We start from the raw sequence: 22770 nt of genomic DNA, 5'->3' as shown, positions 1-22770 counted from the left end.
TCATAGTTGAGTATGTCGTCCAAAATATGACCAAAAACGTCATAGTTGAGTATGTCGTCCAAAATAGGACAAAAATGTCATAATTTAGTATGTCGTCCAAAATATGACCAAAAATATCATAGTTTAGTCTGTCGTCCAAAATATGACAAAAATGTCATAGTTGAGTATGTCGTCCAAAATATGACAAAAATGTCATGTATGTCGTCCAAAATATGACCAAAAACGTCATAGTTGAGTATGTCGTCCAAAATATGACAAAAACATCATAGTTGGAGTAAGTCATCCAAAATATGACAAAAATATCATAGTTGAGTATGTAATCCAAAATATGACCAAAAACGTCATAGTTGAGTATGCCGTCCAAAATAGGATGAAAATGTCATAATTTAGTATGTCGTCCAAAATATGACCAAAAATGTCATAGTTGAGTATGTCGTCCAAAATATGACAAAAATGTCATGTATGTCGTCCAAAATATGACCAAAAACGTCATAGTTGAGTATGTCGTCCAAAATATGACAAAAACATCATAGTTGGAGTAAGTCGTCCAAAATATGACAAAAATATCATAGTTGAGTATGTCATCCAAAATATGACCAAAAACGTCATAGTTGAGTATGTCGTCCAAAATATGACAAAAACATCATAGTTGGAGTAAGTCGTCCAAAATATGACAAAAACATCATAGTTGGAGTAAGTCGTCCAAAATATGACAAAAACGTCATAGTTTTGTATGTCGTCCTAAATATGACCAAAAACGTCATAGTTTTGTATGTCGTCCAAAATACGACAAAAATGTCATAGTTGAGTATGTCCTCCAAAATATGACAAAAACGTCATAGTTTATGATGTTGTCCAAAAAGTCACTAAAACATCTTACTTTGGTATGTCCCCCAAAATGCCACTAAAACAAGGGGCACCTGTATAGCTCAACGGGTTAAGCAGGTGACCCATGTATGGGGCTGGTCTGCAACGCAGCGGCCTGGGTTCGATTCCTGTCTGCAGCCCTTTGTTTCATGTCTTCTCCTGACTCTTCTTGTCCCCCATTTCCTGTCTACCTTCACTATCGAATAAAGCCGAAAAAGGCAAAAAATGTCACTGAAACATTACACTTGAATATGTCATCAAAAATATGACCAAAAACGTCACAGTTTAGTATGTCGTCCAAAATACGACAAAAACATCATAGTTGGAGTAAGTCGTCCAAAATATGACAAAAATGTCGTAGTTGAGTATGTCTTCCAAAATATGACCAAAAATGTCATAGTTTAGTATGTCGTCCAAAATATGAACAAAATGTCATAATTTAGTATGTCGTCCAAAATAGGACAAAAATGTCATAGTTGAGTATGTCGTCCAAAATATGACCAAAAAAGTCATAGTTTAGTATGTCGTCCAAAATATGACAAAAATGTTATACTTGAGTATGTCGTCCAAAATATGACCAAAAACGTCATAGTTTTGTATGTCGTCCAAAATACGACAAAAATGTCATAGTTTAGTATGTCGTCCAAAATATGACAAAAATGTCATAGTTTAGTATGTCGTCCAAAATATGACAAAAATATCATAGTTGGAGTATGTCATCCAAAATATGACCAAAAACGTCATAGTTGAGTATGTCGTCCAAAATATGACAAAAACATCATCGTTGGAGTAAGTCATCCAAAATATGACAAAAATGTCATAGTTGAGTATGTCGTCCAAAATATGACCAAAATGTCATAATTTAGTATGTCGTCCAAAATAGGACAAAAATGTCATAGTTGAGTATGTCGTCCAAAATATGACCAAAAAAGTCATAGTTTAGTATGTCGTCCAAAATATGACAAAAATGTTATACTTGAGTATGTCGTCCAAAATATGACCAAAAACGTCATAGTTTTGTATGTCGTCCAAAATACGACAAAAATGTCATAGTTTAGTATGTCGTCCAAAATATGACAAAAACGTCATAGTTGGAGTAAGTCGTCCAAAATATGACAAAAACGTCATAGTTTTGTATGTCGTCCTAAATATGACCAAAAACGTCATAGTTTTGTATGTCGTTCAAAATACGACAAAAATGTCATAGTTTAGTATGTCGTCCAAAATATGACAAAAATGTCATAGTTTAGTATGTCGTCCAAAATATGACAAAAATATCATAGTTGGAGTATGTCGTCCAAAATATGACCAAAAACGTCATAGTTGAGTATGTCGTCCAAAATATGACCAAAAAAGTCATAGTTTAGTATGTCGTCCAAAATATGACAAAAATGTTATACTTGAGTATGTCGTCCAAAATATGACCAAAAACGTCATAGTTTTGTATGTCGTCCAAAATACGACAAAAATGTCATAGTTTAGTATGTCGTCCAAAATATGACAAAAATGTCATAGTTTAGTATGTCGTCCAAAATATGACAAAAATATCATAGTTGGAGTATGTCGTCCAAAATATGACCAAAAACGTCATAGTTGAGTATGTCGTCCAAAATATGACAAAAACATCATAGTTGGAGTAAGTCGTCCAAAATATGACAAAAATATCATAGTTGAGTATGTCGTCATAAATATGACCAAAAACGTCATAGTTGAGTATGCCGTCCAAAATATGACAAAAACATCATAGTTGGAGTAAGTCGTCCAAAATATGACAAAAATGTCATAGTTGAGTATGTCGTCCAAAATATGACCAAAAACGTCATAGTTGAGTATGCCGTCCAAAATAGGATGAAAATGTTATAGTTGAGTATGTCCTCCAAAATATGACCAAAAATGTCATAGTTGAGTATGTCATCCAAAATATGACCACAAACGTCATAGTTTAGTATGTGGTCCAAAATATGACAAAAATGTCATAGTTGAGTATGTCGTCCAAAATATGACCAAAAAAGTCATAGTTTAGTATGTCGTCCAAAATATGACAAAAATGTCATAGTTGAGTATGTCCTCCAAAATATGACAAAAATATCATAGTTGGAGTATGTCGTCCAAAATATGACCAAAAACGTCATAGTTGAGTATGTCGTCCAAAATATGACAAAAACATCATAGTTGGAGTAAGTCGTCCAAAATATGACAAAAATGTCATAGTTGAGTATGTCGTCCAAAATATGACCAAAAACGTCATAGTTGAGTATGCCGTCCAAAATAGGATGAAAATGTCATAATTTAGTATGTCGTCCAAAATATGACCAAAAATGTCATAGTTGAGTATGTCGTCCAAAATATGACAAAAATGTCATGTATGTCGTCCAAAATATGACCAAAAACGTCATAGTTGAGTATGTCGTCCAAAATATGACAAAAACATCATAGTTGGAGTAAGTTGTCCAAAATATGACAAAAATATCATAGTTGAGTATGTCATCCAAAATATGACCAAAAACGTCATAGTTTAGTATGTCGTCCAAAATAGGACAAAAATGTCATCATTTAGTATGTTGTCCAAAATAGGACAAAAATGTCACAGTTTCGTATGTCATCCAAAATAGGACAAAAATGTCACAGTTGAGTATGTCGTCCAAAATATGAGAAAAATGTCATAGTTTAGTATGTCGTCCAAAAGAGGACAAAAATGTCATAGTTCAGTATGTCTTCCAAAATATGACCAAAATCTTCATAGATTACCATATTGTCCAAAATGTAACTAAAACATCATACTTTGGTACTTCCCGCAAAATGTCACTAAAACGTTATAGTTGAGTATGTCGTCCAAAGTATGACCAAAAACGTCATAGTTTAGTCTGTCCTCCAAAATCGGACAAAAATGTCATAGTTGTGTATGTCGTCCAAAATATGACAAAAATGTTATGCTTGAGTATGTCGTCCAAAATATGACCAAAAATGTCATAGTTGGAGTAAGTCGTCCAAAATATGACAAAAACGTCATAGTTGAGTATGTCTTCCAAAATATGACCAAAAACGTCACAGCTTAGTATGCCGTCCAAAATAGAATGAAAATGTCATAGTTGAGTATGTCATCCAAAATATGACAAAAATATCATAGTTGAGTATGTCATCCAAAATATGACCAAAAACGTCATTGTTGAGTATGTCGTCCAAAATATGACAAAAATGTCATAGTTTAGTATGTCGTCCAAAACAGGACAAAAATGTCATAGTTAAGTATGTCTTCCAAAATATGACAAAAACGTCATAGTTTTGTATGTCTTCCAAAATACGACAAAAATGTCATAGTTGAGTATGTCATCCAAAATATGACCAAAAACCTCATAGTTTAGTATGTCGTCCAAAATAGGACAAAAATGTCATAATTTAGTATGTTGTCCAAAATAGGACAAAAATGTCATAGTTTAGTATGTTGTCCAAAGCAGGACAAAAATGTCATAGTTAAGTATGTCTTCCAAAATATGACCAAAATCGTCATAGATTACCATATTGTCCAAAATGTAACTAAAACATCATACTTTGGTACTTCCCGCAAAATGTCACTAAAACGTTATAGTTGAGTATGTCGTCCAAAGTATGACCAAAAACGTCACAGTTTAGTATGTCGTCCAAAATCGGACAAAAATGTCATAGTTGTGTATGTCGTCCAAAATATGACAAAAATGTTATGCTTGAGTATGTCGTCCAAAATATGACCAAAAATATCATAGTTTAGTATGCCGTCCAAAATAGGACAAAAATGTCATAGTTGAGCATGTCTTCCAAAATATGACAAAAACATCATAGTTTGAGTAAGTCGTCCAAAATAGGACAAAAATGTCATAGTTGAGTATGTCTTCCAAAATATGACCAAAAATGTCATAGTTTAGTATGCCGTCCAAAATAGGATGAAAATGTCATAGTTGAGTATGTCGTCCAAAATGGAATGAAAATGTCATAGTTGAGTATGTCGTCCAAAATATGACAAAAATATCATAGTTTAGTATGTCGTCCAAAATCGGACAAAAATGTCATAGTTGTGTATGTCGTCCAAAATATGACCAAAATATCATAGTTGAGTATGTCGTCATAAATATGACCAAAAACGTCATAGTTGAGTATGCCGTCCAAAATATGACAAAAACATCATAGTTGGAGTAAGTCGTCCAAAATATGACAAAAATGTCATAGTTGAGTATGTCGTCCAAAATATGACCAAAAACGTCATAGTTGAATATGCCATCCAAAATAGGATGAAAATGTCATAATTTAGTATGTCGTCCAAAATATGACCAAAAATGTCATAGTTTAGTATGTCGTCCAAAATATGACCAAAAACGTCATAGTTTAGTATGTCGTCCAAAACAGGACAAAAATGTCATAGTTAAGTATGTCTTCCAAAATATGACCAAAATCGTCATAGTTTAGTATGTCATCCAAAATATGACAAAAATATCATAGTTGGAGTATGTCGTCCAAAATATGACAAAAACATCATAGTTGGAGTAAGTCGTCCAAAATATGACAAAAATGTCATAGTTGAGTATGTCGTCCAAAATATGACCAAAAACGTCATAGTTGAGTATGTCGTCCAAAATAGGACAAAAATGTCATAATTTAGTATGTCGTCCAAAATATGACCAAAAATATCATAGTTTAGTCTGTCGTCCAAAATATGACAAAAATGTCATAGTTGAGTATGTCGTCCAAAATATGACAAAAATGTCATGTATGTCGTCCAAAATATGACCAAAAACGTCATAGTTGAGTATGTCGTCCAAAATATGACAAAAACATCATAGTTGGAGTAAGTCATCCAAAATATGACAAAAATATCATAGTTGAGTATGTAATCCAAAATATGACCAAAAACGTCATAGTTGAGTATGTCGTCCAAAATATGACAAAAATATCATAGTTAAGTATGTCATCCAAAATATGACCAAAAACCTCATAGTTTAGTATGTCGTCCAAAATAGGACAAAAATGTCATAGTTTAGTATGTCGTCCAAAATATGACAAAAACATCATAGTTGGAGTAAGTCGTCCAAAATATGACAAAAATATCATAGTTTAGTATGTCATCCAAAATATGACCAAAAACCTCATAGTATAGTATGTCGTCCAAAATAGGACAAAAATGTCATCATTTAGTATGTTGTCCAAAATATGACCAAAAACGTCATAGTTTTGTATGTCGTCCAAAATATGACCAAAAATATCATAGTTTAGTATGCCATCCAAAATAGGACAAAAATGTCATAGTTGAGCATGTCTTCCAAAATATGACAAAAACATCATAGTTGGAGTAAGTCGTCCAAAATATGACAAAAATGTCATAGTTGAGTATGTCTTCCAAAATATGACCAAAAATGTCATAGTTTAGTATGCCGTCCAAAATAGGATGAAAATGTCATAGTTGAGTATGTCGTCCAAAATATGACCAAAAACGTCATAGCTTAGTATGCCGTCCAAAATAGAATGAAAATGTCATAGTTGAGTATGTCGTCCAAAATATGACAAAAATATCATAGTTGAGTATGTCATCCAAAATATGACCAAAAACGTCATAGTTGAGTATGTCGTCCAAAATATGACAAAAATGTCATAGTTTAGTATGTCGTCCAAAACAGGACAAAAATGTCATAGTTAAGTATGTCTTCCAAAATATGACCAAAATCGTCATAGTTTAGTATGTCGTCCAAAATATGAAAAAAATGTCATAATTTAGTATGTCGTCCAAAACAGGACAAAAATGTCATAGTTTAGTATGTCTTCCAAAATATGAACAAAATCGTCATAGTTTAGTATGTCATCCAAAATATGACGAAAATGTCATAGATTACCATATTGTCCAAAATGTAACTAAAACATCATACTTTGGTACTTCCCGCAAAATGTCACTAAAACGTTATAGTTGAGTATGTCGTCCAAAGTATGACCAAAAACGTCAAAATTTAGTATGTCATCCAAAATATGACCAAAAACGTCATAGTTGTGTATGTCGTCCAAAATATGACAAAAATGTTATACTTGAGTATGTCGTCATAAATATGACCAAAAACGTCATAGTTTTGTATGTCGTCCAAAATACGACAAAAATGTCATAATTTAGTATGTCGTCCAAAATATGACAAAAATGTCATAGTTTAGTATGTCGTCCAAAATATGACAAAAATGTCATAGTTTAGTATGTCGTCCAAAATATGACAAAAACTTCATCGTTGGAGTATGTCGTCCAAAATATGACCAAAAGCGTCACAGTTACTATGTCGTACAAAATATGACAAAATATCATAGCTTCGTATGTTGTCCAAATTATGACAAAATCGTCATAGTTGAGTATGCCGTCCAAAATAGGAAAAAAATGTCATAGTTTAATATGTCATTCAAAATGTCACTAAAACATCATAGGTTCCATTCCAGCTCATGGCCCTTTCCTGCAGGTCTTTTCTGCTTTCCCGTCTTCCTTTCTACTTACCTACTGAATAAAACCAACAAAAGGGCCCAAACAACAACTTTGACAAAAATGTTATAGGATGTCTTCCTAAATGTGGAAAAAAAATCATAATTTAGAATGTCATCCAGAAATATCATGGATTTTGTCCAGAGCATCAGAGGCATTGGAGATCAACTCCCTGAGGAAGATCTCTTTGTTTGAATAAAAGTTGTTGATGATCAGGGACATCAGCTGAGCGATCTCAGCCTGGAAAGCAAAGTTCTCAGCCTCCTACCCTTGGTGCATTTCTTCAGCCACCAAAATGTCACTAAAACATCATAGTTTAGTATGTTGTCCTAAATGTATCAGAAAAAGTCATAATTTAGTATGTCTAAACTATGACTTAAGTGAACTGAGCAGCCTTGAGTGCTTGTTGTCAGTAAACATTCTCAGAAGTGGAAATTGACAGGGTTCTACATAGTGCTGTTCTTGTACAATATTTGTCACTTAACTGCCCTCAGGATACTGTCGTTGAGCTTACTAGTTTTACATAACAGGCAGATGCTGCAGCTGATGATGCTGTAATTCACATAAACAAGGAAACAAGTCCATCATTATTTGAATGTTAACAGTCCAAAATGGAAAGGTCATATACAGCTTTCCTATTGGGTTAAAAAGCCCCAAAAAACCATGAAAAATACTTTGTAAAAGCGAGAGGTCAGTTGAAGCTTTTTTTTTTTTTTTTTTTATACAACTTTACGGTGGCCCCCCAAAATATCTGTTGTACCCCCCTTGTGCCCCCTCACTAAAATTGGTCTGGATCCACCCCTGGTTACATGTTGTTCTATTTCGATTTTATATCAAGTCCTTCCTTCGTTTCTCCTTTCAAGTGTAGTGAATCTGTAGTAATCACTGTGACTCACCTCAGCCAATGCAATTATTTCTGTTTGCACCACTGATGCCTCGGTTTCTTTACTTTAGGTTCTCAAACAAATCACTGTTGCTCTGTCTTGTAATGAGCTTTTATGCAGTAATGGTTAAGAATTAAACTTCATTACTGAGACAAGCACTATGTTAATTACAGAGAAGACATTGATCATTTTTAACAGTACATCCCTGCATGAAAGATATTCTGAAAACCCATTAAAAGGTACCTGTGCAGTTGAATACAGTAATCAGTGTTTTTTGGTGTGGTGGATCCATGTGTTTGTTTACTAAGAAGAGGTGACACTGCCGCTGGCGGGAGGATCAGGGAAATCAGCGGCCTCTCTGCGAGGTGTTAGACTGTAAATATTATTGGCATGCTGACAGTCTCCCACAGTGCCGTGGTGTGTAAAATCGTTAACAAGCAACATGATGTGCTCGCTCTATCCCCAAGGTGAGAATGCGGAGAGTGTTTTTATCAGCCTTGTCCAGAGGGTACAACGAGGTGTCCCGTGTCACATAATCAGTCTGGCAATCTGAAAGGGCCTGCTGTTATCAAAGGAAGGGGCTTTGTATATAGTCCTTATTTCAGAGATAAATGTGTAGAAATTGGTGCTAATCAGTGCTAAGCTATATGTCCAAACATTCACCAATCAGCTTCCTCGGAACAGCCTGAGAAAACAAAAGACGTGACATACCGTAGAACACAATACATCTGCTTTTAATTTGTGAAAATACAAAATGAAATCATGTACAGTTTATGTACAAGCCTATTTGTACAAGACGATAAACGGTATTTATTACTGTGTATTATGACATAGTCAGAAATATCAACTTAGCACTGTCATTGTATCAACAAGTCGACGTGCTAAAAAGAAAAGCACAAATGAATACAAACTAGACTGCAATGCTGAATGTCTCTCAACCCCACAGGTACTGTCAAACAAGAACACACGAGAAAGAAATACTTTACATTAAGCTTTACAGATTTACATAAAAATGAATTGCTTTCAGGCTTTGCTCCTTGACGACGGATCATTCAAAAATAGTTCTAAGACTTCTCAAATTATTTACTACAGTTGCACTTATCTCTGGGGAATAACAGCATCATGGTAAGAAAGCTAAACTAGAAGCCTCTTTTCGCAGCAGTGGGTCTTTCTGGAGTCCTCCGTTGGCTTCAGCACTGCCTGGCACATTACTGGCACTGAGAGATGGACAGCTTGGATGTTCTCTGTGCCAGTAAAAATGTCACAACCTCTCTCTTTTTACATCCAACATGAATCCTAGGCTGGACCGTGATGCATCATCTGTGGATTAAGAATTTTATGGACTTGCTGTGTTTTTTTTTTTCTTCCTTCCCCCTCATTGATCCTGAAGTAAAGTGACAACAGTGCCAATATAGCTGTGTTCCATTATTTAAATAAGACATGATTAATAGCCACCACACTTTGCGTTCTGTGCTTCCAAACCGAAAAAGGATGTAAAGACCTTCATGGATACATCAGATATGAAATCAGTCACCAAGATGTGTTACCAAGAAAATGTAATCCAAACATATAAATAGCCAAAATCACTCTCTTTTTTATGATAGAGCTGTTTTTCATGAAAAAGATGAACATGTCTGATTATGGCATTAAGATTGGTCATGGAGTACATAAAAGTTTCTTTATGATCTCCAAGACAATCCTGTGTCAGGCAGTGCTTACAGCCAACGGAGGACTTAAAGATGCCCACTTCATGCGATATGTGGCTTTTATGTTCAACTCAGCTACAGGCCTGTCACGTGGCCCCATGCTGTGTCGACGTATTTGGCTTTGCTTACTATAATGTTTTAAGTGAATAGCTTCGACCGTGTGAGATTTTTTTTGGTTTTAACGTCACCAACAAAACAGCTCTATCATATTTGGCTATTGACAAAAAACGCAAACAAAAAAAGAATTCCATTCCCAAAGTTTTACCCCCACAGAGAAATTTTGCAGATTCAGATACTTCACTTCATAGCATTTCTGGGGTTTTGGACATTGCAACCAAAATAGCGACATAAAAACATTTAAAACAACTCAAAAAGGCAAAGATAAGACAAATATAAATGGATAGAGATAAGGCTGGAGCCAAATGCCATTTACATATGGACACCGGCTGTCATAACTGTCACAAATGTTGTGAATTAGCTCCAAATGGCAAAGGAATCACTGAGAGTCAGTCACTAACAATGCCATTTTGGTGGGATCGCAGCTGGATGTAAAGTACACATTTATAACACACTGTACAGAATAACTCTGCAACACTGGGTAATGTAAATGCAGTAGAAGCAGTTGTTCATGGACAGCTAAAAAGGCAACTTTTACAATTGCAAAACTTGATCCAGTAATCATAATAATTACCTCTTTTAGCAGTAATAGTAGTAGTAGTCTTCATTTTTACATTGCTCTTTTCCTTTAAGTGACCCTCATTCCCCAAAATTGAACAAAAAAAAAATCAATGGAGTCTGGTCACTGCTAAAGTTCAACTGTGCAAACTAATAGCTGAGTGGTTGCAACATCTGACTATGATTGTCTTTATGTATATTTCATGGTTCTAAATCTGCTCATACAATACACTTGCCGCAGAGGTGAATGAAAAAAGCAGTTTTGTGTTCGTCTTAAGTAATGTCAATTGATGCTTTACGCTTGCAGATGACGAGATGTTCCCAGTTCCCAGGCTGACACCTACACGATAAGTCTTCAGCGAGCCCAGACGTCCAGACGTCAGCGCGGGTCCTGATCTCAGCACTCGTCTTCTGCTTCTCTGATGGGTGGAATCAAGCTGCTAGTGGATTTATACTGACTGACTTGGTTGACGGTGAGAGTATTCACAGGCTTGATCTGTATGGTCCTCAGGTGGGTATTCTCTGGCTCATCTGTAAACCATGTCTTTTCTGAGAAAGAGCCAAAATCATATAGAGACAAAGAGGAGGGACATCAGACAGTTAATGCTACACGGAGGTCAACTGGGATTATTGTGTTTGAAGTGCACACAGAACATTGGGAGGACATTGTGCATGTTAAAAGAAATTACTTCATGATTCGATGGTGTTGAGAGAAACTCTGACATGATATAAAACAGCTTCAAGGGTTTTAATGGCAGGTAAATATCATTCAGTGTCTCATTGTCCACCTCTATAATGTCCATCTCATATCCAGAAAAGTTTTTTTTTTATATATATAATGATTGTCATAATGCCATTGAAGCATGCTGTTTTGTTGGGTCAGCAGACATGCAGGTCACCAATTAAACAAAACCTGGTTTCATACTTCACTGTAGCAAATTAGAAGTTAATACAATACTTTAAACTTCACAATTTATATATACATATATAGTTTTTTTGTTTTTTTTATCTGTTTGAGGGGCTTCAGGCTTTTGGCTTGATGCAACTTTCTTTTCTTAAAGAAAGGAATGGGTAGTCTGGCATTATATATTGCTGGTGATTCATCCACTTGGAAATGTCCATGGTCATGCATTTATCAACATGACTTAAGGCTGTGGCGCTACAGTACGTTAACACATATGCCAGTAGATCCACGTTGCCAATGAGAAAACATCCAACATGACATGATAGAGAATAAGGTGAAGTAGCATCAAACCATTCAGTTGCAGTCACACATTCTACAGTCAAACCTACTGTGAGATGTACTGCATAGGTCATAACCATGCAGTCCTGATGCAGTCATTTGAAAACACCAAACTACTTGGCTTTCATTCAGAGGGCAAAATGTCAGCAGGGACATGAGAGTGTTCAATGCATTATTTAACGTCATGCATAATCATTCACTTCCATACCTTGGCCCACTCTATTCATCCTTGTTGCACTTTGGAAAAAGAAAGTAGTACACTAAATGTAAGCTAAATGGGAAAACGACCATTAATAACAGAAACTACACAGCATGATGATCTGAGGCATAAAAACAGCAGATGATCTCATTACATGTGGATGTAGAGTAGGTTAAATACTGCGTTGTGACCAACTCAAGTCGACAAAAACAACATGGGTCATGTCAGGGTATCTTTAAGTGCCATTATTATGCATTTAGCCACAGTAGCATGTGTCAAGCAGCCGTACCGTATCCATGCCTACTGGGAAAGCAGTTGGAGGGATGATGTCTATGTTTCAGATGGAATTCAAACCCCAATGAGCAGCATGCAGCTAACATGTTATAGAATATGCTTATAATAAAAAAGAAACGAGAGCTCATTAAATCTAGTTATGTAAAATGTGCATTGTAAATGAAACTTTTGACTGAAAATGAGCAGATTACTGACCATAGAAAGCTTGTAGTGTTCATTCAGCAGCTGTGATTTGTGAGTGTTTGTTTTGAATGAACAGCCAAAGAATATCTGAGTGTGAATATTAACAATTTTAAAAAGTAATTATAGATTGCATACCTCTGGTAATTCTGCAAAGTCCTTTCAATGTGGTAATAATAGTAAATGTATGTATATTTGGAATGAACACACAACCAGTGACAGACAATAATGTTTTTTTTTTTTTAAATGACAGCAGCTATAATCGTTAGGGAAAACTTAAAATGGACCCAGTCAGAACATACTATGACTCCATCCCAATACACACACACTCAGTATCACCGAATAGTTAAATTCCGACTTGTTTGAAATTACAAGGTAATTGACACAGGTGTTTGTTAAAACTGTGAACATTTGATAGTTTATTTTGTAAAAACAGTTCATGACTATATTAAGAGAGGCTATCTATAAGCATTTAAGTGCACTGCATATAACATTTTTGAATGGCCTGATAACATTTTCAAGTGAGGAACATAATGTATTTTTCAGACTCTTCACACTACTGCCAAAAACCAGACTGGTCTCTTACAGTAGACCATAGTGAATTATGGGATATGCGTATGTCTGAATTCAAGCTGGATTAGAGTAAACAGCAATTCAGGAATAGGTGAAGTGTAATGTTTGTTGGTATTCTATCAGCATCATACACACTCATCTAATAACTGGGACACACCTTCTGTCTTTTGCACAATGTAATGATTCGTGGCCATTTAAATTAGCCATTGTGCTCTCGCAGTCAAAATCTAACGCTCATGGGGAGGGGCTTTGATTCTCTACTTTTTATGGGTAAGCGGTGCCTGATACATGTGCAGATATTAATACATTGCTATCTGAGCATTAAAAGGAGAATCTGCGATTCTTTACAAAGATTGTTGATATTTAGCTAGTTAGCCATGAGCCACATTTACCCTCCATCTCACTCCTACTTTCCCAGTCTTACATACTTCCATGAAGTGCACACTACATCTTTAATGTCTCTGGTTTTGGTTCTGTATCAGGAGGAGGGGTTGCTGTGAGGTAAACTTGTGTGGTGCTGTGTTACTGGCTGCTAGTTTTGTCTGTAACAAAACAACCTAGTGTTAAAATGTTTAAACACTGGTTTGTAATTTTACGTGGCACCACCACCCCTGGTATTATCCAGTCAGCGGAGGCATGTCTTAGATGTGTAGCATCTCCACCTTGATGTAGGTACAGAGCTGTCAGACCTGGTAAACTCAACTGCAATGTCATGGTGAGCTGGGAATATTTGACCGAAGTTTTTCTTTCAAAATAAAAGTGCAAAAATGACTCCTTCATCCAGATGGTTCGAGGTCACGTCCAAAGCCTCAATCACAGAAATGACTCTCTTCAGGTTGGCTGAATTAAGAAAGGCAGTGAGAGGACACAAAAACTGAAGTTTCTATGGTTGCAGGTAAAAAAAACAAAACAAACCCAAAGGCATGAGGAAGAAAGGTCTAGGCCTTTGGTCCAAATATAACTGGAGTGAGCGTTATATATGTATTTGTAAAGCGTGTTCTGTGCTGGTCTCTGCCAAGGATGTGGCAGCAGTTCAGTTTTTTGAGAGAATCTATGGACAGCCAGGGAAAGAAGTCTGTCTGGTTTTAGGTGAGTACTTTCTTACATCGCTGCCTTTTGCTGATGATGTAGTTCCATCTGCTTCACTGAACAATGACCATCAGCACATACTGGGGCAGTTTGTAGGACATAGTAAAAATGATTATTCAGCTTCTGGCACCAGTCTAATTACTAGTAATCATCATTCACTAAAATGTCTTGGAAAAAAATCCCAACAAAATTGAACACATGTAGAATAGAACTGAAATGTGACATTCACATGTGAAGACAAAGTAACTTATAATTTGGGTGTATCTTTATTAATGACTTAACAGTTTCTACTTGCAAAATATTCTGACATAATTAATACTTAATGGTGGCATATAACAATTAGTTAAAAGTATACCATTGTAATGGAAATTAACAGGCATTAAGAGGACATGATGTGCAATTTTTCATGAACATGACATAGTATGAACCTTAAAAACATGTCATCTGAGAGTTCAGTAAGGTTTAATGTAATGTGAAACAAATGCACGTCTCAGCAGCAAAACTGGAATGCTGTAAGGTAAAGACACTCAGTGAGCGGGAAGTTATTAATACAAGAAAGTGCAGTAAAGTTCTTTCTTTCTCCATTAGGACATACTTTGTTGTGTTGCATCGTGTGTTAGCCAATATCACACATCTAAAACAGTATCTTCTTTGGCTTTCTAGGCCTTTCCTTTACATTTGAACCCAAATGGGAATGCGTCACACTGGAAAGGGCCCTGTCTGTTCAGGTAAGGACACTGCAGTTCAATAAACAATTACATTTTAAGTGACGATGATGGCAAAAATTATGGACTAGTATCAAAACTGAACTTAATTATTGTTTAAAACAGATTCAGTAGAACTTGGACTAAATCAAGATCAGTAGTTAAAGGTGGTGTAAGCCATTTTGATCCAATACACTGTTAAATTCAGCGAGCCTCCCCTGCCAGTTATCCATTCAGTCTGTGGACTGAAAAAATCTGGGACAAAAAAAAGCTAGGTCAGGTTGACACAGCACTACACTGTGTGCAGACATACACAGAGGGCTCCAAACAATGCTCTAAATCCTGATACATTTTCCAAAAGATAGACTGAATTTACAAATTTTCACCGCTCTTTTATGGTGCACCCTTCTGACAAAAGACACTTTTCTCAGTCCTATTTCTGAGGGGAAATATAAAGCAAATTACTGGTTTTAGCATCACCAGGCTTTTTTGCTCTCCAATGCAGACCAACAAACCTGTCCTCCACCAGGTTTCTCTACTGCAACCACAGCAATAGTTTGTAGTGAGCGCTGGCTTTAGCTGCACAAAGGACAGGATGGTGTCTCTAGCCTCCCAAACAGCATCTGTTTGATGACATTTCATACTCTAATGTTTGTTTTTGCTTCAGCTATATGATAGAGGAATTCTCTTCCATGCCTACAAGACTGGAATGTTTCTCTAACTCAACTGTTGGTGTCATTGAATTTGGAGGCCGAGGCTCCTGACGGTGCACTGAACTAAGCAGTGGTTTTGTTTAGCTGTTGAGTAAAAATTCAAAGAAATGTTCTCAGGAATGGCTTACACTACCTTTCATTAAACAGAAGTTATCTTAGTTGTAGACATCTTCATCTACACGTGCACTTAACTCAATACTGTAATCAAAATGTTATCTGTAGTTATCTTCACTTGGACTTTTGGATGACATTCGTAATCAAAAAAAATATGTTCACATCATGACAAAATGGCATTTAAAAAAAATAGGAATTTCCCCAATACTTAAGAATGACAGAATTATTCACAACCTTGCGAAAAGGTTACTGTTGTTCTTGTCATAAAAACGTACAAGAATGGAAAAAACACTAAGAGCTAACAGATGGAAATGAAGTAAAAACTCAGTCCGTGGCGGCTCCCAGGAAAGACCAGAAGCCCTTGGTGGTTTCTTACTCTGACCTGTGCTGTGTGCGCTGTTGAAGGGGAAACCCACTCCGAACTGCATTGTGTTGTTAAATGCAAAATAAGACATACAAGTGACACATAGACATTCAGACGAACATACACACATTGACAACCAGACGTGTTACAGTCTGTCTGGACCCTGCAAACGGACACACAGGACAACACTGTTGGCAGGCACTGTTCACGGACATAGACAGCCAGAGAGCTTTAGAGGGGCACATACTTTTGTTTGTCTCTCGAGTCCCTGCTTTTGGTGCGGTTGGTGCGGTTGGTAGTTGGGATAGAGTGGACGGAGGAGCTCTTTTTGCTTGAAGAATGGGATGAATGAGAGGAGTGGGAGAGGCTGGTTCGAGACTGGCCGGCGTTGTGGTCAAACTGCATCAGGCAGAATATCAGGTCCGAGGGCACCAGCTCAAATGCATACGGTGGATTGGTTATGACATACCTAGAGGAAATAAATACAAATATAGTGAGGGAGAAGTGATTTCTTTTTTTAACAGCCATTTTTTCGTTGATTCCAGTTTTGAGCATCTAAATATAAGGACTCATGCTCACCGTTTGGTACACTGGCTTTGTGTGTTTAGATGTGCGTCTCGTAACCGATAGATGCCGAAACACAACATGTTGTATGTCTTCAGGGCTTTACAAAACAGATCACCGTAACAACCACCATCCTGAAAGACAGCAATTTGTATTTTGTTAAAAGCAACACTAAAAATACATAATAGAAACATAGAAAAATGGAGTGACTGCATCTGGGGACCTGTATGGCTTATCATAATCCTTCTTTTCTCCTGTAAACTGTCTGAAGGTAAAAAGTGCTCCCCAACACCCTCAAAAAAGTGGCTTCATCTACCTCCAGCACCAGAAATGAGTCCATATGTATCAGTGAATGCTTATGTGATGCAGATGGTGATTAAAGTAGATAGACAAAAAGTCACAAGGAGGGTAGTCAGATAACTCTGAAGGTTTGGCCACACCAGCATTCAAAATGCCAAAATTTTAGAGCAAAGCTCCTAGCTCCTTTCAGTGGAAGTGGAAATTGCCACAATCAAGCCCCTTTCAGACTTTCTGTTAATCTGACTGCATTTAAATGCGTCGTCTTTATGTCTCAGTAAACACCCTGGTAACTTTTTTAAAAAAGTTGTAATGTAAATCTTGTAAGGTTGGATCATTTCCGTATCTGTTTCAGCACTGCACAAGTTTGAACAGCGTGTTGTCACATTAATTGATAGGTGCATAAAAGTGAGGTACTTGGAGTCGTGTGAAGCCATTTGAGGAAGGCTTTCTTCACATTTCAGCACCAATACTGGCCTAGAAATATCACAGAAAGCGCCTAAGACACAGTTTTCTGCTCAGAATCACAAAACCAGTTCACTTTGCTTTACATATTCACAGACTCCAACAAAGACAGAACAAATTAGATTACAGACACTCACCAATAAAAAATGTAATCCCGGTTTTCACAAAACATTAAAAGAGTTGTCATTAGTTTGTTGTTTCCAGCTGTGTGTAGGCGTCTTTCCTCTGAGTTTATTAAAAAAACTGCAACATTAAACAGCAGCAGCATGTCTCCAAAGAGTGAAAGCTACAAGCATTTATGAATGTCACATAACAGATTTACTTATATTTATAACTTATCCCCAACATGGAGACAGGATCAATTAGAATCTAACAAGTCACACTGTGTACTTTTCTTAACATCAGACTTCATATATCACAACAAAGAGGTGAGCTGTCACACACTGAGTCACAGTTTATAATCTGCAGTTATTCATTTATTATATTGTGATCATCCTTGAGTTGAGTCCTGAGCTCTATATGAGCAGTTGGGATATTCCATTTGCCAATATGCAAACACTAAGGCACACTTAATGTTGTTTGTGCTTGCTTCTTTCACTCAATGTTAGTAAAGTAATAGTTTGATATATTTCAGTGTAGGAACTGATGAATAAACTTGGCTATTAGTTATTTGGCAGTTTTAAAAGTTTGCTCATAGTTTAGATTCAGTGAAGTCTCATCTCACAAATGTTAGAAATATTATATTACAGTGGAGGAAGCTATCTTAGCCTATTTAGCTGTGTTGTAATATCTCGTTGTTTTTTTTTTTTTTTAACTTTCCTTGCTTTGTGTACAAACTGCTCCACATGTTAAATAGTTCTGAGGCAGGAGCTGGTAGTTGGTGGAATAAACTGTGTAAGCTCAGTTTTCACTTACTGACCTAACAAGCTTCAGTTAGACGACTTGCAAGCTTGGATGGCCTTTTCCTCCCTTTCTTAATAACTCTTTATTAAAAGAAATTATGCATAATCCCAACAACAAATGCCAGGGCAGAATAAACAGCTTAGTACAGAGAAGATGGAGAGGAATGCAGAGAGCTGTTGTGACTGACTAGAGCTGGCATGTTCCAGGCCTGCTAGCATTTTAGCTGTAAGCTTGCCCATTAAAGTAGTTAGCCAACTAGCCATATGAGTAGATTTTTGATCGCCAAGTCTTTAATGGTGCCAAATTTGTGAAGATGCATCAGATAAATGTTGCTGTGCCACTTTCTGGCATGACTGGGCCTCATTATCTTTGCTGTACAAAGGAATGATTGTATTTTGTCTTTTCCCTATTATGTACTTGGTAACTCTGGAGCTGTTTGTTGTCGCTGAGGAGGAATCAACTCATAATGGTATTATGTTTGGTATGTGCTTAGATGTCAAAGTATGCTAGAATATAAAAATACTGTGTCTTAAATACATTTCATTTCTGTGAGATGATCTTGTTTTCCTATTTTCTTCTGTTATAAAGTGGATTCCATTGTGTTACATATGACTACATGCTACAGTCTTTGCAGTCTGTAAACTACAGCTTACATCTTGTACTGAATGATTGCATTAATATAAGTGAATGTAATCCCTGTCACTCATTTCGGCTATGTCACAGTCATCTCTATCTTTTCACTAACGGCAGCTTCTACAACACAAGCATCCAAAGATGACCTTAGTCCTTGGGTGACAAGACCACGCACTTACCCCAAGGTCGGCGAATGGCCCGTCGTACAAGGCCAGCTGTGCCACACGACACCTGTCCCTGTTCGCCAGGGTCTGTGGTGTGCTGTAGCCACCTCGTAATGCATTCTCCTCCGCCAGCAGCCCCTCCAGCTCCGGTGTCGCCCCGCCTGTTACCAGCGTCCGGATCAAGGTGAGGATATTATCATTGAAGTATGTCTGAAGGAATGAAGTTAGAGGAGGGTGAATCCCTAAGCAAACGCCACCAAAGTCGCAACTGAACCCTCTCAAAGTGTTGGCCAGGCTGAATGGTGCTATCTAACCCCGCTCTGTCGCGTCACATTGCTCTGCACGCCGAGTGAAAAGACAGGAGAATCCAGTTACTGCAGGTTACTTTCACTCCCGTCAGAGCAATAGACCCAGAGAATCTAAGCTCACATTAATGCTGTCCAGGCATTTATTCAGCTAAACATGACAATTAGTTGGAAAGTCAGCTTTGGAAACCACACATTAAACCTGAAGATGCACTTTTCTCAGTGTTTCTTCCTTCCAGCTACTGCTGTGCTGATTTAACAAGGGCAAATATCTGCCCTCTTCTTTGCACTGCAGTCTCTTGTCTCCCCCTGCTTGTACAGCAGTGACATCTCCCTTGGCTGCTGACAGCGCTATTGACTAAGATGATGGATGAGGGCTGTCCATTAGGTAGCATTACCTTTGTCTACACTGGAGCACACTTGAAGGCAGCTTTGTTCTAACCTCACTCAGACTGAAAGGCAGACAAATGAAGCCATCATACCTCGTACAAGTTCCAGTCTTGTCATTTATTGTTTTAACGGGAGCAGAGAAAACCTACTTTTTTTTTTTTAGTGGAGAGATTCTGCTATCTGTCCTGATATCAAAACATAAGATTTCTTTGCCTATTTCAGATCACTGACAGATATTATGTCACTGCACAAAAAAACTTCATCCTATCTACAATTTTGTCTGTCAGCTAAAATTGATTCTGACTTACCGCACTCATTAAGGAATCCAGCACGCTGACTGCGAATGCTGTCCCACAGGCAAAGGGCTGAGTGAGGTATAACTCTGTATCTGGGTCGTCGTCATCATCTTGGTCCAGAAACTGAACGTTGGAGTCATTCACTGTGGGGGTAATAATGTAAATTTCATTAGTTAAATTAAATTCTGCTTGTTTTCTGCACACTACAACCAGATCTCATGGAATAGTTTTGCTTTGGAAAAGCATGGCTCAGGCAAATACTTCATTCACGTGAAGTGAAGAGGAGGACATGAAAAGTGCAGTGGTTGTGCACAACAGTGAGTAGCTGCAGATATGGACTGTATTAAAAATCCGTGCATAGTCTGACAAATTCTCATTTCAAATTTGGACAAAATTATAGTTTCTTTTAAAGGACTACTATGTGTGGTATTTGTATTCGGCCTTGTGGCCAACTTGCCTTTGCGACATTCCATATCCAGGCCATTCATGCACACTCATGACACCATGCATATTGTCAAAGTTTCAGGCCTCAATTTAAAATCCTCCTGAGGTCAATATCAGTAACACCAATATGCCATTGTTTGTCTTGTAAATCCAAGACAGAACTTCCAATTACTTGTACTGGCATGTCAAGTCAAATGAAAGTATCTCATTGCCCGAGAACCTTCTGTAAAGATGTCTTTGAGCACAAAAACACATGCAGTAGCTGGAAGAAAGTAATGATGTAAAATTTAGTTGGAGAACTGCTACTTCTGTGAGGACAGAAATAAATGTCAGTCATATCGACAGTGCTGAGATGAAAGAAAAGCACGGGCCAGAGAATGTGATCCGACAGAAGATGCTATGAAAACAGCCACAAGGACTTCTGAGGGATCAAAGGCCCTGTAATTCTTAGAAAAATAAAAGGGAGAAATTTTGCTTTGAGATAAGGGGTAAAAACAAGACAGGCAATTTCAACCAGAACCAAGGGTAAAATGTGCTCAAAGTGATGCCATGGGAATGGACTGAGCCTCTTGTGCAGCAAGAGAAATCAAAAGAAAGCTGATATGGAGGCAGCAGCAGTTACAACACTGCAGTACAGGACAGAGGCACTTCTTACCCAGCTCAGTTATCATTTGTATGCTGGTCCCACTGCTTTTATCCTGACTGAATGAAATCACAGGCACTTTTTTGCCTGGTTTTGCTAATGGTGCTAGACAAGTGTTGAGGAAGAAAAGTTACTGGAACATGTCAACAAGGGACAACAAACGATAAAAAAAACTCCACTTTTAGTACGTTTAATCAAGCGTTGACAAGCCTCTAATTGCAGAAATTCTGTGTTCAGATCTGTTTATAACTACTTAACTGAAAAAGTCAAGCAACAGCAGAGCTAGTTTATCAATCATCTGACAGAAATATGCAGCAGCAACCGTACCTAGTTCTGTTATGATGGGGATATTTGCTCCAGTAGTGACAGAAGTCTGCCTTACTAATCCATGGACTGGGCTGTTCTCAGGAGAAGATCTATCCATCCCCGGCGGTGTGAAGCCTGAATGGACACACGGGTAACAAAGCACATCTGTTAAAACAATATCCAATAGTACATCAGAGGTTACAATCAGCAGAACTAACACGCTGGGGCTATTTCATCCATCCCCAGGCCACCGGTAAAGTTGCTGAGTGCAACGTTGCTGTATTCCTGACAAGCACTAATATTAGTCTATATATAATAAATGTGACATACTGCTCATTTTGTTTCCCTTTTGATTGTGTGTGCACGGAGACGGAAACCTTTTACACACACACACACACACACACACACACGCAAAAACAGCATGTACAGTATGGAGCCATGAAATAGAAAATAAGTGACGCAAGATTGAATTCAAATTGACTTGACATTCCTTGCTTTCCTCAGACTGACAAGTAAGCACATTAAATCAGTGATGCTGTATGTATTATACATAGGCCGTGTTTTGACATCCATCACTTACTGCTGACTAAGGCAAATGCGAGGTCATACATGTATTAGAGGAATAATGAAATTGGCAGGGAGTTTTTTTCCCTCTCTCCTTAGGTCAAAGGTTTCTAAAAGCATTTCTTACAACACCAAACAATGACCATTATTGAGGAGCATCTGAAGCTAAGTGAGTGCTTCAGTTGACATTCAGAAAGCTGTAACATGGAGTGTTATTTATTATATATGATGTATATAAATTATCCACAATATATTATTTTTCCAGAGATCCTGAAAAATAAAAATGCATAAGCCAGGTAAGGCGTTTGTGCTAGTGCTATGCTTGTTGCTACCAATTAGGTTTGTGAAGAAACCAGTTGTTACAGTAACCTGAGGAATAGTCAGTAGGGTTTACTGTCAAACGCAGTGACACCAGGTCAGCCAGGCAGCATCCAGTGAAGAATATTCCCTGTGCCAGCGCCCTGTCCCTTGCAGGCGGTGCAGTGAACTATGATAGGGCGCCCCTTACCTTGAGAATTAGCCTGCAAGACCCCGATGCTGTCGTCAAACAGCATGGATTTGATGTTGAGTGACGCCAAGATGCATTCTTTGTCCTGCAGTGATGCGTCGTCAATATTGTTCTGATTGGCTGACAGAATGACACACATGTCGCAGAGGTTGATGTTGACAGCCCTCAGATCTGCCCGACTCAACGGCGTGCCCTTTGAGAAGACATT

At 37.4% G+C, this 22770-nt stretch overlaps 1 protein-coding gene across 1 annotated transcript in view; it reads right to left on the bottom strand.

Annotated features, from left to right (window-relative positions):
* Positions 1-8939: 8939 nt before the first annotated feature.
* The window catches only part of LOC110958237 (calcium-activated potassium channel subunit alpha-1), a 104984-nt gene continuing 91153 nt past the window's right edge, over positions 8940-22770 (bottom strand). The window contains 8 exon segments of the mRNA XM_051939055.1: positions 8940-11156; positions 12059-12087; positions 16328-16549; positions 16660-16778; positions 19122-19316; positions 20110-20240; positions 21512-21625; positions 22563-22755. Of these exon segments, the coding sequence (XP_051795015.1) occupies positions 11005-11156; positions 12059-12087; positions 16328-16549; positions 16660-16778; positions 19122-19316; positions 20110-20240; positions 21512-21625; positions 22563-22755 (1155 nt within the window). The 3' untranslated portion in view covers positions 8940-11004.

Source organism: Acanthochromis polyacanthus, chromosome 19 (assembly GCF_021347895.1).
Source record: "Acanthochromis polyacanthus isolate Apoly-LR-REF ecotype Palm Island chromosome 19, KAUST_Apoly_ChrSc, whole genome shotgun sequence".
Classification (NCBI taxonomy): Eukaryota; Metazoa; Chordata; class Actinopteri; family Pomacentridae; genus Acanthochromis; species Acanthochromis polyacanthus.
This window is presented reverse-complemented; position numbering and strand designations above follow the sequence as displayed.